At 37.9% G+C, this 19097-nt stretch overlaps 1 protein-coding gene across 4 annotated transcripts in view; it reads right to left on the bottom strand.

Annotated features, from left to right (window-relative positions):
- Positions 1-6537: 6537 nt before the first annotated feature.
- The window catches only part of IQSEC1 (IQ motif and Sec7 domain ArfGEF 1), a 365437-nt gene continuing 352877 nt past the window's right edge, over positions 6538-19097 (bottom strand). For all 4 annotated transcript variants that reach the window (XM_059823034.1, XM_059823035.1, XM_059823037.1 and 1 more), the window contains 2 exons: positions 12603-12652; positions 6538-11268 (listed from right to left, as the gene is read on the bottom strand). In XM_059823034.1, the coding sequence (XP_059679017.1) occupies positions 10663-11268; positions 12603-12652 (656 nt within the window). In that variant the 3' untranslated portion in view covers positions 6538-10662. The remainder of the gene's footprint in view (positions 11269-12602; positions 12653-19097) is intronic.

The raw sequence follows: 19097 nt of genomic DNA, 5'->3' as shown, positions 1-19097 counted from the left end.
TCAGAGTGGGTGAGAGCATATCCACAGCATGAAACTACAAGCAAACTATCACTTGCACACAGAGAATCCTCTTTGTTTCTGCACTGGCACAAATGGTACCACACCATTTATTTTGTCCCCTACATGCAACTCTTCCTAATGTTGTATGTAACTACAGCTGAAAGCATGCTCCTGGCAGCTGCAGTTCTCTGCAACTCTCCGTGACACTTAACTCCACCATTCTGACCGATAAACATCTCCAAACTGCATTGCACAGAACTGTACAATATGCTGCTAAAAAAAGAGAAAAGTATCTTTTTTGCCTTCTGCTTCAGCAACATGCCCAACCTTTTTCTTTCCCCACTTTTATTTACAACTCATCTCTGCCATCTCTGCCACTCAGCTATTCATCCACACGTTCATATCATTCCAGCTGCCTTTGAAATAGTTAGACCACTCTTCACGACCTTCCTGGACCAGCTAATCCCTCAGCTGTTAGAGAGCTCTTCATAACTCACATTTTGTGATCAGCCATGACTGCCACAGTGGTGTCCATTTCAGTCTATTCCACACGGAATTGCTTTCTTGAGAAGGAATTAATACAAAAGAGATAGGGATCAGTAAATGAGTATCATGAAATTACCCTACAGTTTTCCTTTCCTTTTTACTCTACCGTATTTTTCGTTAGCTCCTTAAAAACTGGTATTCAATAATAAAAACATCTTATAATATTTAGCTCCTTGAGACATGGATATTTTACTTACTGAAAAAGTGATGCTGTAGGTCTGAATTGCTTTATAAAAATATTTGCCAGTCTTTGCAGCACTTCCAGGAAAATACAGACAATTCCTTTAGTAGCCTCTCCTCCCTTTATGCAATCGTCGTTTTCTCCTTTTCAATCAGACAGACGGTAGGAAAGTTTTGCACTTTAAGTTCGTAATTGTCTTCCCCGTGGGCATGTGATGATGTGCTCACTGCATCATCTCTCCTGTCTCTGAATACTTTAAAAAAAGTTGGCTTACAGATTGCTGCTTGGGAAAGGGGAGAGCAGGAACTGGTATTTCCACTTTTGCTCCTGGTTACATGCTGTGCAAGTAATGCAATGTGTTTGAAACACAGGTATTAACACGGTCCCTGTATAAATACATTTGTCCAAGCCAGCGTGCATCCAGAATGATTGTACTGTGGCTATCGTAAGAAGTACCTGAAAAAGGATATGTATTGTTAGTGAAAGGGATTCCTCACAACTTAAGGTGGCACTTACAGGAAATCGTCAATTAGCTCTGTCATGTTAAATTCAAAGGAAGCACTAAATTATCTTATGTTTTTAAGTATTTAATTTCAAATAATAAAGGATTATAAATTTTTCTTTACAGCCAAATAAACTTTAATTTTTCAAGAGAGAAAATAGACGAAACACTGCATTGAAATCAAGTATAATTCTTGCTCTGTGAAGATCACCTGAACTCTCAGTCTAGGAAACAAGCTGTTACTGTGGGATTCCGTACGAGCCCATTTATGGCGAAAGAGCAGCAAGCCAGCCTGGATAGTACAGGGTTTATATCACACAAAAACGACAGTGGTGAGAGAACAAGGGTGGCTGTAAAAAGACCTTGCAGTAACCGCATAAAGCACATCTTGGCAGTATTAATGAATACAGGAGGGAGATGGGTCAAGAGCCTCTTTGCCAAAGTAAATTTTATTATACTCTCATGTTGGAGAGTAAGGAAGGAGCTCCATGATCTCAGGAACACTTTATTAATATTTTTTTTAGTCCAGTAATTTGCTTCATCCCAGATGAGGCATCAGTTTCTCCCCTCTCATACACAAAAAGAGAAACAGATGACCCAAAATGCAAGTGCTTTTTCACCAGCTTTTTCTTCAAGTAATTTCAAATCCACGCAGTCAGAGGAACTGTTCAGGCTGCCTCCCCTGTGATTCCCTCCAATATACAGACACCTTTTTTGCATGAAGCTATGCTGGCAGTTTGCAAGTACATTAGCAGGGTCATGAAATATTCCAATACTCCAGAAATCTGAATGCTGCAGTGGTGGAAAAAAAATTAGAGTAGAAACAAAGTTTCTTCCACTTTTAGGTGTAAAATATACATGCAAACTCTTTTGAAAGTTTACAAATTGCTATAGCAGAAGAGTTAGCACATAATCAAAGAAATTTTTAGAGATCGCTGAAATGCTGTGAAAATTCAGGGCTATAAACACCTAGGATGCTTAAAGTCCTACTTAGAATACTCAGTACACTATTATACACTAGTTTCTTATTGGGCTAGAAAATGTTACTTCTTGTCACTGCTCTTCAAAACTTGAGTCTTGAAGCACAACAGCAGTATCTCAAACTACGGCCATTGTGAGTTTTTTGCTGGTTTTTTTTAAATTTTATTTTATTTTTAATTACAGCAAAGGCATTTTTGGAGCCTGGGATAAGGGCTGAGGCAGAAGCAGAGACACGGGATTACCAGAAAGATGGAAAAGACAATATATAGGATGAATCATTAAATAAAAATGTTCTTCTCTGTTGCTGGAGATGGATGTAAAGGAGTATTAGCCAGTAAAATGAAAATAATAATCAGTCAAGAGCATATGGTGAGCTTATGGAGGAGGAAAATGCTCAGGGGGTTGTACCCCGCCGCACGAGCGCGGTCCTGCCAAGATCATGCACTCAGCATGAGACACACTCCCTTGCGTCCTCCCCCGCCTCACCCCAGCACAGCGCTTGCTGTCCTACACTCAGGGAAGGCAGGTGCTCTCCCTCCCGCTCCCTGGCCTGACCCACAGCTCAGCTGCACCGGGACCGCAGCAGGGAGAGGGGCCACTGGTGTGTCCAGCTTCAGGAAATGACGTGGTCCTGTCCGAGGGTCATGCACAAGTGGAAGGCTGCACGTACTCAGTCCAGCTGGATCCAAATGTGATGAAACTCCATGTCCAAAAGTCAGATTGTTTCCTCATTAAAAAAAAAACCAACCAAAAACCACAACGATAGTGATTAAATGAATTAATTTTCAGCTTTGGTTCACTGTGGCACCGTTGCTGAGTAACAGCCTCCTAACCCAGAACACCTGCATAGGCCTTGCTTTTTCTACTACCCTAGACAAAAAATAAAGCCCGTTTCTTTGTCAAACACTTGCTAACAGAATCACTAAGGTTGGAAAAAACCTGTAAGATCAAGTCCAACCATCAATCAACCCCACCATGCCCATTAAACCATGTCCCACAGTGCCACGTCCACACGTTCCTTGAACAAATCTTATTTTGTAGCAGAAATGGAAGTTGTAGAGAGAACGTGTTTTTCACTATGCATGCATAACATTTCATTTGCGTTAGAATGAATTTACCCTCTTCATCTCATTAAAGACATTATTTTTTCTTTGCTCATTATATATACCTGTTTCAATCGCTATGTCTAAATATGAAGACATAAATGAAAGCTGAAGTTGTGTATGTCATTTTACAAAGGAGCTGATAAATTGAATGCTTGTGTGATTTGTTTGAGCTGGCCGTGTCTTGTGAACCGTGATGCTAATTTCACATCTCAGTTGTTGCAAAAACACTAAATAAAGGGGATTTTTTCCATAACATTTTATCCCTAAAAATATGCATTTATACGTATGGTAAAAATAATAAATCTAACCAGTTGAAAAAAGTGATGGTTTCAAGTCAGCACCAGCCACGCAACTTTCATTTAAGGCTTTTTTAGCTTATGAAGTACTTCAAGCAGAGATCTGGATTTAAGCATTTCCTAACATTCATGATCGGCCTCATCCTGCAGTTGATTTAGTTTTGCCAAGTAACACAGGATTTGGCTTTAATTCTTGAAATAATAGGAAACAAAAAGAAAGCCTACTAAAAAATACACCTAAAATGAAGCATTTTTCTATCGTTTGTCTATTTTAGATATTTCTATCAAGTTCGCTGTGCTACATTCTCCTCTAGGAATTTTGTATCAACAAAACACAGCAGCAAAAATCACTAAGAGGCTAGTAAGGAGGCTAAAAATCCAGTATGCTTCCTTTTGAAAAAGGTGTGTATAATGCAGTTATAATACCAGTAAAGATTTATTATGGCATGTTACTGTAAGTACATCATCTTATGCAAATACGTTTGTCAGTACACGTGCATGCTGAAATACGATTTCTCACACAATGCTAACAGCAACATAATTCTGATATCTTGTGACAGTCTGAATGACTGCAGAAAACCCCCCAGAGGTTGACTCAATGTTTCAAGCTCCATCTAAAATGCTGCGGGATAAGCAACAGCGTGTGGAGGATATTCTGGACTCTGTGTGACCAGGGCCTGCGACACCCTGCAAGAAACTGAAAAATAATTGGGGCTCCCAAATCTCACCCATGCACAGGTTGTAGCCGATGACTAACACATTGCCCAACTATTACATATACTCCAAATAAATAGATGGTAAAATGCTACTACACCTGTTTTTATGAAACTACTGAAATGAAAATAAATCATCCAGGCCAATTGAAAAAAGTAGTTAAATAGCATTCATGAGATTTTTAAGTCAACGAAAACCTGAAGAAAGATACAGATAAAACATATTTCAGAAGTAAAACATGTGAAGTTCTTTAGTTTGTTCTCCTGTCATTTCAATATTGCATTTTTTTATTTCAGCCAAAATAATACAGAAAATACCTGGAAAGTAACCCTGGTTATTGCGTGACAATTCATTCATGCACTTACTGTGTGTACTGATACATGCACACAAACACCTAAAAGGCACACACATCGGACAGAGTTTAGGAAACGTTTTCAAACATTAGACTTCTGACTTGCAAAATACGTGCTTTTCAGTTAGAATAAAACCTTGACCTTTTTCTTGATATTAGGGTAAGGTTGCCTAGCCTCGGCAAGAAGGCAACAGAGCTTCTTAAATGAAGGCATTCTTCACTAGCTATGTACATACAAGCTTTATCAGAGACTTAAGGAATGCAACTCCATTAAGATGAGCATCTCAAACAAAAAAGGATATTAAAATTAAAAAAAAACATCATCAACAACTGTGAGCTATTAGACTATCACATGCTTAACCTATGTTGCACTTTTAAAATTAAGTTACTTGGCATTGCTGCAACCGGTGCAAATCCATCACACAAACCACAACTGCTGCTGAGGTTCCTTTGGCTATTTATTTTTCTCCAGTAATGCAAGCTCATAAATGCTTTCAACCTAGTCTTAGTTTAGGTAGGAAGCGGCAGCTTTTAGACATATTATTCAGGTCCTACTTTTAAAATGGATCAGGAAAAAAATCCAGATTTCTAACAACATTTACAGATTCTTAAAGTAGAAAAGACAGACTCTTTGCCTTCTCAAAATGTAGATGTATCAAAATTCTTAAAATCGCAGCTTCTAAAAGAGGAATAGAAGTACCAGTAAAGAACAACACTGCAAATTCTTCTATTTCCACTAACAGAATGCTTCTATGAGGCATCGGTTATCTTCTAACGGGTCGCACAGCTCAGAGGGATGGCACACTGGAATTATCTAGTGATAAATGGGTACTCACCTATCCAAAAAATCATTGCATCCTGAAATGACAGCCATTCAGAAATAGGTCAGTCGACTATTCCCACAAAATAATTCAAGAATCTCCTAAAATTCATAGAAAAAACAAGCAAACACAATATTTAGTTTAAATTGACAGCTAAGCATTAGTTTTAATAGGCTTTAGAGACACACTATAATCCCCTTGAAATCTAGGAAATGCCTAAAAATAAGAACACAACTGAGTATGCCACAGGTTGTTATCTAAAGTAACTGCAGGAGTGTAACATCAAATATTCTGAAGGCCATGTGTGGCAAGTACGCCTGTGCAGCGATCCTTCTGTGGTATAAATTAAGACACACAACAAATAAACACAGGTACAAGTAGTGACGGGCTAATACTTACTCAGTTACATCGTTTACTGAAGTATGACGCTGGTTCCCTGCCAGTGGGCGCACAGAAGCAATGAATACTCGCAAAGCTCGATCCGAAGAGTGTAGGTGACACGGAGGAAATGAAGGACCGCGTCCCTGGGAAGGACAAACTTAGACCACTCGAGTCAAGGGCAGACAGTCATCTGAACGTGAGCTCCTGAGGCAACGTGATGGCCAAAAGATGAACGGGATCAGCTGAACATGCTGGCCAGCTCGTGTTTAAGAAGATTCCGAAGCCGGTTACTGTTTTTCAACGTGAGACTGTTTTGGTAAGTAGTACACCAAAAACCCTCTTCAGTGTTACCCCGCATTGTTTGCAGATCTAGGTGTTATGTTTATTGCTCTTTATCGTACTTTGGAACTAAATATATTTACAGCACCACCAAAACAAATCAAAACCTATTGAGAAGGCATCACTGTCTCCACTATACTGACCACCATTTCCACCAACTTATCTTTAATTTAAGATGAAGACTGGAATCTTGGCCCCTTTGAAGCGAGCGGCAGAAATCCCATTGACTCAGCGGGGCCAGGATACCATTGGAAGGAATTTCCTTCGTTTCAAGTCTGAAGAGTTGAAGTTCTTGGATTACACAAAATGAGAAACAAAGAGTTTTAAATGATTTATTTGATTTCTCCACATGATCACAGTTATAGTTTTACATCAATAGGGTCTGTTACTACTTACAAACAGAATGCATATTAAAATGAAAGCACTCCTTTCTTCCCCGTAGTTACAAAAGGGGTCTCAAGCCTCCCCAGAACAGAAGCTTCTTGTAAGCATAATGTTTTTGAAGTCTTTAACAGTCTGCATTCAAGACCTAATTCTAACAGTTTAATACAACTCAAAGCTGATTTAAGTTCCTAGCAGGAGATAGGCAACCTCAAAGTGACTGCAGACTTATAGTAATACTAATTTACACACTATGTACAATTTAGAGAATTACCTATTCCCCCTACTGGTCCCGTTTGCATCACCCCCTTTTCTCTTTTCCAAATTTAATCTTGTTATTGGTTCCACTTTTCTTTTAAATATATACACAATAATCCATTTCGCAGGCAAGAAGTGCGATGGTATTTTACAACGGAACAGCAAAATGCATGCTTAACTGCAGAAAACACACAGCTTCATATGGAACAGCAAGTCAACATCTAGAGATTCATTGTTTAAATATCTGCTGACTGTCTTTCAGCTCATTTTATCAAGAAACAAGAGGCTTCTGCTGCATGCAGTACATGATGGGAAAATCATTCTACACTGTATGTTAGACTTGGTTTTTTTTAGCAATACAAGACGCACATTATATTAGGATGAACTTTGTTTTTTGTTTTTACATTGGTTTACATTTCATTCTTAACTTAAAAAAATAAAACCCCCAAATATATATTTGATTGTTGTCCCAGAAAAGATTTTTGTTGCCACACCTTCATTCTTTACGTTTCCCTTTCATTTTTTCAAATCAGTATTACTACTTTGCCACATCATTTATGGGAAGAGAGAAACATGGTCACTCTATGCAGTTCTGTACCAGTTTCTAATTGGCAATGGCATTTGAGAAAAAACCCTCTCAATTCTAACTCCTGCCTGCAGGCTGAAAAAATTAATTTTCTTAACCACACGCAGCGTTAAAGTACTATCATCTTCCTATTCTAGGCACGATCCACACTGCTCTAAGCAATTGTTAATCGAGGACGGAGTCAGAGAGGTTATACTACAACCCTAAGCAAGCAGCAAAGTTCTTAAGACTTATGCTGACACCAAGACACATTTTTTGTTTAAAGTACATACAAACACACAGTCTAAAACAAAAAAAAAAAAAGAAAAAAAAAATCAAGCCCACTGTTTCTCCTCATTGACTTGAAATAATAGAGTCTACAAATACTGTGCTCTTATATGACCGGTTTTGGTTTCTAAACACGCCTCAAAATGATCTGCGATTTTACACATGCAACTTAATGCACCTAGAGGGTAGGCACAAACTCTTTCCCCACGTGTACATGAAATCATGTGTAAATGGCTTTTCGCATGCACATTTGTGACATCTCCTGAATATTTAATTGATTGCACATGGAAAAATCAGTGGTCAAGCACTACTAGGTGGCTTACTGTGTCAGTTTAGAATATTTATATGTAACTCTAATTTAAATGAATGAAAGGGGTTTTTAAACATAAAGCAAATGCAGATCTGGGAGATTTAACATCTTCGTTGTTAACTAACACAGCTCGAGTCAGATTTTCCTCTCCACTGCTACTGCGTATTCTGCATTTATTCCATACACAGGCAATATTACTTACATTGTAACTCTGCATCTGAAACAAGTACAGACTCCGTCACTCAGTGAAGAGGAGCATTCTTACCTCTGTTTTAATTAAAAGATGCAGTTTCTGAAAGATGTTTGTACCTGAATGGTTCTTTATCTTTTCTGGAACAACCTATAAATTACAGTTAGACTCTACTATTGGTACAGATGTATGAAGAAAAGTCTACATATTGAAATATGTTATCACTTTACTTCAACTAATATCAACAGTAACACTGATATATTTTGCAAATATACAATATGTAGAGTGTAGCCTCGCACTAGTAACATTAGATGACATGCAGACAGTTCTACTTTCCCTTATAAGAACAGTATATATTTTTTTAAACTGCAAGGAACAGAGCCTCAGGGGACCCGTATGAGCCCTCTTAAGGTAAGCCGCAGAATTTAGAATAGTATGAGTGATACTTAAAAATAATAATGGAATTACTCATTTTCTCTTCATGAAGATAATTGAGAGGAGAAGGAGCAGAAGGGGAAAACATATTGCACATGTGTGAACAAACGTGGACAGCTTTAAACAAAAGGCTAAACTCTAGATTGCTGTATTTGCTCTCTGTGGAGGTTAACAAAGTGCTCAGTTTGCAGTTTTGCTGGTATTGTGATATCAATGGTATGAAAGGGAAAAAATTACTCAGCCTCTCCCCCCTCCCCCCAAATATTCGTGATGCCATGAGCAAGCCAATATGAAAAGTCACCCTTGTGTTCTCATGTCCTCATTATTCCTGACAATTTTGTTACTGTTAAATAGAAAATCGACTGGTGGTTATTATTACTACTTTTACCCATCTCACACTGGAACTTTTTGCTCATCCTCTTCAAGGTTTGCTTTTAGGCTGGTACAGTTTTGCAGTTGTGATTCCTTGGTCTCTACTGTTTAGGTGTAAAGTCCTTGCAGTGGCTCAAAATGCTGAAACTACAAAGTAGGCGCCATGTATAACTTTGTACAGGATTTTGGGATAAAAATTGTATATAAATTTGCAAATGGTTTGATTACAACACATAAGCAACAACAGCACAGCCTGTTTTTATGTGATGCCTTGCAACTAACTGGACTATGAAAGTGAGGGTTTGAGCATAAACTCAGCCTGCTGAGTGCTGGGTACTTTCAAACTAACAAATGTGATGAGTAAAAATGGTGAAGCCACTTTGTTGCTAGCACATGGCTACATGGAATTACATAATTTTTTTTTTTTTAATATATATAAAAACCCTATACTAAATTCTAAAACAAACCTTCAAGTTTTAGAGCACTTCCACCTGGAAACACTCTGACTAGAATTCAGCTTCATTGGGGGTAAAAATGAGAAATTATGGTAAACAGGAAACAAAGTAGCTGAGAAAGATGGAAGTTGGCCATTTTCATGTTTGAGATGAATGTTTTTGCAGTGTGTACATGCACCTGTTGTAACTCTTCGTGTGTGCTCGTTAAATCATATGCATACAAAAGAAATGTGGATCATGTAAATTCACAGTTACCACAGCCTTTAAAGTGTCTAAGAATTTGTGTGACCAATGCTTGAAGACGACCACTGGTAGATGGTCACCCTCCATTGCTATGGTATAATTACTGCATCTTAAGGAGTTTGCTTACCTGAAATAGCAGAGCAGTTATAATACTGATTACGTATGATATTATTGTGTTAATAAAATAAGGATTTATACAAAGCAGTATTTGACTACAACATTTAAATGCTATGTTACTTGGCACATTTAGTAATGATTGCTTAGAAATCTTAGCAAGTCCAGAGGACTTTTAATGAAAATACTGAAATGTCTGAAATTTGTTTCTAACGTTTAATGTTTTTGGTCTACTCTTTCATATGCTATTCATCTATTATACTGTCCTATCAAGTAAGTGGAATTCCTTGTAAAGTCTATATTGCTAGTTTTGTGGACTGAAAAAATTCCTTTCCAAGCACAAATGTTAACTATACAGTATATATATATTTATATGTATATATTTATATTATATAAAGTTTACTTACGTACTTTCATCAACCATATCAGGTCTACTTATTTTTTTTGCCCATTGACAATAAAAGAGCAAGAATGCAACACTTGGTTCTGTATCACTTTTTTCCTTTTCTCATAGACTACGTTTTTCTTACGCATGTAAAATTGTCAAGGGATTTGGTGTAAAAGGTAGCTTTACTCATATGCAGCAAGCAGCATGTTTTCAAGGCAGTTTGGAAATAAGAACTAACCGGATGGGAAAAGTCTACTGAATAGGTAAGTAAAACCAGTATCGATTGCGCTAACTTGAATTATTTTATTTAGTAACAGCAAGCCTTTAAGCTCACACAACTCAATTAAGTTGTCTAGGTAAAAATTGACAGTATTATTTGTTGCTTCCTGTAAGTGCCTTTGTAACTTCGTTTAAAACTATAGTGATTAGGAGGGTCAGTATGTCCTAGACTATTGTGCTGATGCCACTGTGTTTGGGCTTAGTGCTGGCCGAAGTGGAGGGAGGTGGTGGCGGTCCATGGTGATGCTGAGAGTGCTGGGGATGAGAAGAGTGCCCGGGGTGCGGCGGGGGCAGTGGCGGATGAGGAGAGTGGGTATGCTGCGCGTGGGGGTGCTGCATGTAAGGAGCGTGCTGGGAGTGTGCCGCGTGCTGGGAATGGGGCACGTGTTGGTGATACTGGTGTGGGTGCTGGATGTGCTGGGGAGGGTGATAGTGGTGGTGGTGGTGGTAGGGCGGTGGGTTCTGCTGCATGTGACAGTACTGCGAATGGTGAGAGTGCACCTGCGCCTGTGCCTGCCCCTCAGCTGGCCCTGCGTGATGCATGGCAGAAGGATGCTGTGAGTGTTGCTGATGTGGGATTACTGGAGGGTGCGGAGGTTGCTGTGATGAGCCAGATGGTGGATGGCCTTGGGAAGGTGGCTTTCCCCTTTTACTACCAAATAAGGAACCTAGGAGTGAGGAGGAGTTAGGCATAGTCTGGTGAGGGCGAGATGGACACTCTCGGGTTGATGTAGCTCTTCGGCGCATGTGAGGACTGCTAATGATGGACCCCTAAAAAGAAATTAATAGAAATAAAAATTAAAAAAATCTTAAAATGTTTAAAAGAAAAAGTTCACACTGACCCACAAACTCCTCCTTCAGTGCTCACATGGGTGGACTATGTTAAGAGTTCTAGGAAAAAATTTATTTCCACCTCCTCTAAGTTGCCAATGAGGTATTCATGCCTTTCATGGGGTATTTTAAGCATTCAATGTTTTTTTCTCAGTACTTTAATATCAAAAGCTATGACTTTAAATGAGAAAAATGTCACGGAAGCGTAACATGACATAAGACCTAGGAGTGTGTTTTTAAAGGAAAAATACATTTTAAAATACTGTAAAAAATACCATACTTGCTTTTTTTACAACAGAAATAAAACTACATTAAATTCAACCTAAATAGTTAAACACACAGCAGCGAATATTACAGTTACAATTCAGATTTCAAAACAGTATTTTAAACTTTTGTTTTTTAATAGTAGTTTTCCACTACTATATGCCACAATGCTGCTTCTCAAGCCTACCTCTGAATTATGTGTTAAATGGAACCATACCGTTTTTGCCACTAAGATTTCTAAGTGATTGTGTTCTTCTGACCTGTGGTCCAACGTTCTCTATTATTTAGCCTGGAATGGTGTATTTAGTTTCTGGAAGTTTTGGGTTTGTATTTTTTAAAAAGAGTTATGGGACACAACAGTACTTAGGCAAAGTGTGCTAGATTTAAACTGCAATCTACCTAAAGCAAACACAAAAAAAAAAAAAAAGAGAAAAAAAAGAAAAAAATCTGCAAGCTGAATTCAGAGACATGAACAGTATATATAAATGGTTTGAAGATGAATGAAATCTCATGAAATCCACATTGAATTCACCTATCTTAGTAATTTTTTCCTCCCATGCCCTATCTGTGCAATTCCATGGTGTCATGACTGCATACATTTAGCAATTTAACTCGAAAATAAGCAATGGGAATGGTTGAGCATGGAAGTCAATAGTTGTAGCTAAATATCAAACAGCAAGAACAGTGTACTTCGTAACAAAGAGCAAGTGGGCTTTTAAGCTGGGACCAGACTGAAATGGTGGCAAAAGGACACATCATATTCACTTAACCATGCTTGCAGGAACAAAGGGAACAAGGTTAGCTCAAACCAAAAATGGCGTTGGTCTGAAACAAGCTGTCAGTGCTTTTTAAGCTGGAATAATACGGAGTGAGTAGCCTAGGCATGCATTTTACTTGAGGCAGGCAGGTTATATGTTAGAAGAAAAAAGAGCAAAAAAATATGTATATAAAAGAAAGGTTTGAAATGCACATCATCACATCCAGCTAGACATCAGTAACTTCCTACTTACTTCCATATTGCTGTCTAGCGATCCTGCACTGCTGCGTCGCCCACGCTTGCCTGCCCAGGACATGCAACACCATAGATTAGAGACTGAGACAAGACCGGGGTGAAAAACAGCTGCTTTCCCTGAATCACTAGAGGAGTCTCTAAATGCAACTAGAGGGGCTGCGGGGGGTTAACATTGCACTGGACTGGTACAGCAGCTACTAAGGCAGAAACTTAGATTTTTAAGGCCATTAGTTATATTAAGTTTCTGTACCTAACTAATTTTTAAGAGGTATTGTTGTTGTGAATCAACTAGCATTAGCGGGGTGTGATTTTTTTGATTTGTACAACTCCTAAAATACATGTATTTTAGCATCTATATTTAGTAGTATGGTTATGATGTTGACCAGCAACAATTTAAAACAGTTCGGTTTCCTGGAATCTAATTGTCTATGAAGTTTCTTTCTTTAAAGACTGGTAGCATATATATATATAGAGATATATATTTGTGGGGTGCTATTAATTTAAATGCAAAATTAATATTGTCATATTCCGAACTTCAGTGTGAGGGACTGGTGAGGGGCATCGGTTTCATCATCTCATTTTCAGTTTTGAACCTCAGTGGATTTCATATAATCTTCTTTCATGAGGTTTAAAAAAAACTAAACTTAATTTTTTATCAATAAATCTGGAATCTGTCTTGACATTATGGCTAGATTTTGTTTGTTTAGCTGTGCAGTGCTTTATCTGTAAGTATGATGGATTTGTTCTCCAATATTCTCAAACTGCCAAAGACATTTGCCTGAAACTACACATGAAACACCAGACTGTTTGCCTAGAGAGCCAGAATACTTCAGTGGCTATATATAGGACACAGCATCCCAGATTTTCTCTCTCATTTCACAGGAGAGAAAATAGCATATGGCTGCAGCGGAAATAGGTATTTTTGGAAAGATAGCTTGTTGAGCATTGCTTTGCAAAGTTTCTAAATACTTTACCAGCAGGGCGTATAAACAAAGCTAACCTTTGAAGAGCGGTCAGGTTCTCAAAGCTTCTCTCAAATCTGCAGAACCCTAACTTTCTCAATGCTTTCTCCTTCCTTTCCTGCAAGGCCAAATATCAAAGAATCTCCACCCTGCATTGGTACGGGGCTGCCTTCAGAATCTTCTACTCTAACAGGTGGTTTCGGAGACGAGTGTGAAGATTCCAGCATCACTGACCCTATGAGCCACATACCCTCATCCTTAGAAGCCCAAAAGGCACACGGTATCAGAGCTCAAGAGAAGAACTTTGGGACTGGTTTATAAGTGGGACACACCAGTGATTCCTGGGAGGTTCACCCTTACTTCTTGACATACCTTCTCATAGAGCAATTTAGGCTGCTAGCCATAAGTCTTGTAAGATCCGTATGATCTAAAAATACCACCCATTGGATCCGTAAGCGTAACTTTGACCTGGTTGGCCACAGAACGCCGCCCTGCAACACAAGTTTCTCTTAAGAGCTACAGTTCTCTTTAGACTACTGTAACATTTCCCCCTTTTTCCTTATCATCAAGAGTTACTCCCCAGTACAAACCCCTCTGCATTGACATGAAATTAAGGGGAAGGCGTTCGTGGTCACGATGTTTTGTTTGGCTTGTTAAATTTGTTGGAATTTTGAACAATTCCCCTAGACAGGCTCTTTGTCAAAAGCTTGGCTGTTCACCTCTTGCTGCAGTTTTAGCCTCATCAAAACCTTAACTGTTCTATCTTAATGAACCCCACAAGAAAAACTGGTTTTGATAATCCCTTATTTTTACTTCTAGTCAGGCTTTGATATCTTTCTGCTCTGCTAACGGGATTAGTACTGATTAACACTCAAATCACTCTTGCTTGCTGATACAAAAACACAGAGGAAGATAGCCATCTCTTAACTTAGCAGTAGATACTGCAAATAAGACCGACAGCTGCCACAAGTCATTAAATGTGGCCAAAAATGAAGGAAAATCTAACGCCTTTTGCATATGGCAAAATCTCTAAGAAAACAACCATGAACACGGTATATACACAGCATATATGGACAGAAAAAGACAGATGGATTTTTGCTTAGAGTAACTTCAGGGCAAAGTAGTACTAGCAAAGCCAAGAACAAACAGAAAATCCTACTTAAAATGCCTGTAATTTCCCTCAGATAGGCACTATCACAATGAAGAGCGCTTGGTTTATTTCCCTAAAAACAAATTGAGCCCAATTCTGTATTGACCTACAGTGTGATATAAAAGCTATTAAGTAAATCCTCTAGAGCATTCCCCCTGCCAATGTGTGTTTATACAAGACTGTTCTCTGGTCTTTCAGATGGCATCCCATCTCAAAAATGTTTCCCTAGAGCTGCAGCATTCAAATGCGTTTCAAGAAAATGGTGACTCTTGACTAGAATTGTGTGTAAGCATAACTCTGTACTCGCATAATAATTAACAGCTGTGATATAAAGCAATGTGGTATTTATCAAATCCAAAGACCAGAATTTTGCTTAATATATTCTGATCTACTTGAATTTTTTAAGGATGTTACTTAGAGTGGTTTTTAATTTACTTTTATAAAATTAAATTTCAGTTAATTTAATCTTTTCTGGTTCATTCCAACAATTCATTAATGTTAGATATGAATATTCTTTGTAAGAAATATCTTTAACTTACATAAATAGGTCCCATGTATGTACATGCATTATATGGGACTAAGAATATTTCAAATTTGTAGTGGAAATATTAAGCGAGCAAAATATTTTTACAAACGTAAACACTCCAAAAGGAAATACAGAGTTTCATTAATAAAAATCCATCCTACCTTGCAGAAATTGATCTCACAGATGTGCAGATCACTACAGTAAATGTAAATATTTCTCACCGCTACCCTGTATTTCTTGAAACTCTGTTCTGTGCCAGTGAGATACATTGATATCTAAACAACGTATTATGAACTGGCTTTGTATATCTTGGGGAAAAAAGTTTGGAAAAAAGTTCTAAATTAAGGTTTTGGTAAAGCAAAGTAATATAGCAGCTCTTACAACGATGAGTTGTTATACTAGCCTCGAAAAGCTGTGAAATTGATATTCCCAGCAGCGGCAGAATCTGTAACCGTCTAGCTACTGAGCGTATACGTATTGGCCAACCTGACTTGCTCAAAATCATCCAAACAATATGCTCTAGTGGTTAATTTCGAGAGACCACTTCCCAGGGTGAAAAGACTCTTTGTAACCTTCATATTTTCATCTTGTTTTCTGGGTGAAATGGGTATAGTCTTCAAATCACACACCAACTGTGAAAATAATTTCTTGGCATCTTCAAACAGATTATTCTCAAAATACTGATTAAGCCCCAGGAGATGAGAAAACAGCACAACCACACCTCGCCTTGCTGAACCCCTCCTTCACTGGAAAAGCAAACAGTGTCTCTTCCGTAAGACAGGAAAGTTGTGGATACAAAGGTGTTTATATACAGTGTGGCGTGTCTTTGTACACGATACTTGTAAAATAGTTTGGTATTAACATACGCATCTCACAAAAGACTTGATTCATACAGATCTGTTTTATTTTAAAAAACCCAGTAAATTCTATCATGCCCATTACTGCTGCTGTTCTATTGAAGAATAGGAATTACAACAACAGTAACAAGGGGAGAGACAGGAAAAATCTCTCCCTACTTGGGAAGCTCTTCTAGTAAGGGAGAAAAAGACGGCTAGTCTCTCTCCTCTGGCCTATACAGTGCAGCAAAATCCATGCGAGAGGCAGGAAACAATAACCTAGTAACCCTGCCTGCATCAGGCGAGGGAGGAGCCAAGGGACTGCACCATCCCATCACAGACAGGTTCAACAGATGCAGGGATTCTGTAATTGCATGAACTCAGAGTCTTTTTAAGGGGATTACAATGCTGAGAAGTTCCACAATCTTTTCCATTACATTTTGGGATATAGGAAATTTTAAAAAATACATAATGAAATTGATAATTAAAAAAAAAAAAAAGAGAGAAACATTTTAAAAGCTAAAGGTTGACAACTGAGATTATATGCAATATACAAACAGAATTATTTTAATTCTGCAACTACTTTTTTTTGGTTTGGTTTTTTTTTAATTTTATTTTTAAGTGGTCTCTACTGGTCTGTGATTGTTTTGAGATAGCTCAGGAGATTATGAGACAAGCACAATATATATTAATAGTAACCATTATACCATCCTGCACTTCTGTGCAGATTCTGATATTACATAGGTATGCCGTTTTAAACCAGTGCAGTGTGTAAATATTATTCCCCCCTTACTGTAAGGGATGGGGGGAATAAAGCTTGATTTCCACAGGTGCTCACCACTGTAAACTCAATGTGAAAGCACTGGGTCCTCCAGCAACTCAAAGCCACTGGAATTCAGACTGACTAGCCTAAAATCAGTCAAAAAACCTGTGAGAGATACAGAATCAGAAACGCAACCACTCTAACCAACCCTCCATGCTCTGCTTTAGCGACCAAATCATTCTTCCCGTGTACTAATGGCCGTGATGGGACTTCACACCTTTCACACCTTTCTGTAAACCTACTTATCACGTAATGGTATATGGAGTAAGTGGTGAAATGTCAAAAATTCTATTGGAACCCGTAAAACTCAGCTTTAACTGCATTAAAATTTGTCTGTCTTCTACTATTTTTATGTAAATTAAGAATTTCCAAGTCTGGGACAAAAAATTTCAGTTCTTCCTTGACCATAGCTCAGGAATGTGTAATAAAAATACTGTCTTTTTCTCTTGAGAAAAATAAAGCACTAAATACTTTTGACATATTCACATCTTGGAACAGTTGGTTGCCACATTTTGCTTTTTATTCCATGGAAAGAACTGCCGATCCACAATGAACAATACTATCTTTAAAATCAAGAGACCCTCACTCACATCCTTTTTGCAATTATGATTTAAGCTATCATGGCAAATGCATGGAAGAATAACCATCAGGAAATGATTCCTGACATTGTTTCCTGACAGAGAAATCTTCCCTTTCCTTACGGTTTACAGCTTAGGAGTCAGAATCATTCAGGCTATCACCATTCATCAGATATAAGAAGCTTAGGAATCGCCACTCGTTTCCAAGAGAGAAATTTAAAGTCACTTTCCACAGCCACCATTTACTACTGTCATACCTGGTAGAGAGGACTGTTTTATTAAATAGTTTTGTCCTATACCTGTGCAACCAAAATGCTGTTCAATCAGATTCCCCCTTCATTGAATAAATATTTTAAAATTTTCAATTTCTTTTTGCAATGCCCATTGGACAATTATCTGCCTTACTGCATAAATATGCAACCAGGCAGTTTCCTCATGTTTATTAGATTTAATTCTGTTTAAATGTAGAAAGGAACTCTCTAAAAATCCACTTTCATCATGCCTTTTCCTACAGAAAGGCACACATCCACACACAGTCCCACTACTCTTGTTCCTCCTCCTTTTTGATCCTATGCTTCATCTGCAAAAAGAAGAACTGAGGCAACCTAACTCAGTACTTTTACAGAAGCAAGTTAGCATGGTATATATACTGGGACGCAATATCTTGGTAACTGAAAGAGATTTCTTTGTTTTTCTATGGATCACCTGTCCCATATTAAAACAAAATCAGCCTCACATGCAAGCTATTCACTGAGAAAAAACAGAAAAGACATGTATAACCTCATTAAAAACACACCAAATAACAAAGCAAATAACAGGTATGTAATTTCTCAAGTCAGTTGCACTGCACAAGACCAAACAGAAACTCTCCATAATTCTCAACTCGTTAAAGTTAAAATTAAGTTTAGTTGGGTTTAACAAACTCATTGATAAACCCTGAAGTCTGTGAGTGATTTCTACTTTTTATTATGGAAAAAAAGTTATTTTCAGTAATAAGCATGCCAATTTTAGGCATGCCCTGTTGAAACATGAAATGTTTTCATGATTACAAATACTTGTTTATTGCACAAAACCCATAACATGAATTTAAATACATGGCAATGCTTGAAAGACAGGGATGAAAAATTCCTATGGGATGAAAAAAATTAACCAGAAATCACATTTAGGGGTACAGATACCCACTGAACTCACATATTCAACAATATGGTAGTTCTCCTTCTAGTGAAATAAACCCAAAACAACAAAAAAGGATGATGGAAGTATCCTCAAATCTGAGATAAAATTGTGGTGAAGACTAGTGGCTTGATCTAAAATCCACTGAAGCCAATCAAGCACCAATATTCAACTTCAGCCTGATTTTGGATCAAGGTCCTAGGTCTTTTTAATGAAGCAAATGGACGTATGAGTATGAAAGCCTAAACAGAGAATAAAATAATTGAAAGAGCTCACTCTCTACATATTTGTATGCACATACATATACCCACAAAACACAGGCTGAAATTTCAGTTTACAACAATTTTATTTATGGCAGCATAGCTAAAATCTCTTCTTTAGTTAAAAAAAGGAAAAAGATAAGTAGTGTCTGCTACCAAAGATATACATAGTATTGAAATTATGT

This window comes from Gavia stellata, chromosome 12 (genome assembly GCF_030936135.1).
Source record: "Gavia stellata isolate bGavSte3 chromosome 12, bGavSte3.hap2, whole genome shotgun sequence".
Lineage (NCBI taxonomy): Eukaryota > Metazoa > Chordata > Aves > Gaviiformes > Gaviidae > Gavia > Gavia stellata.
Note: the sequence above shows the minus strand (reverse complement) of the source record. Positions and strands in the feature narration are given on the sequence as shown.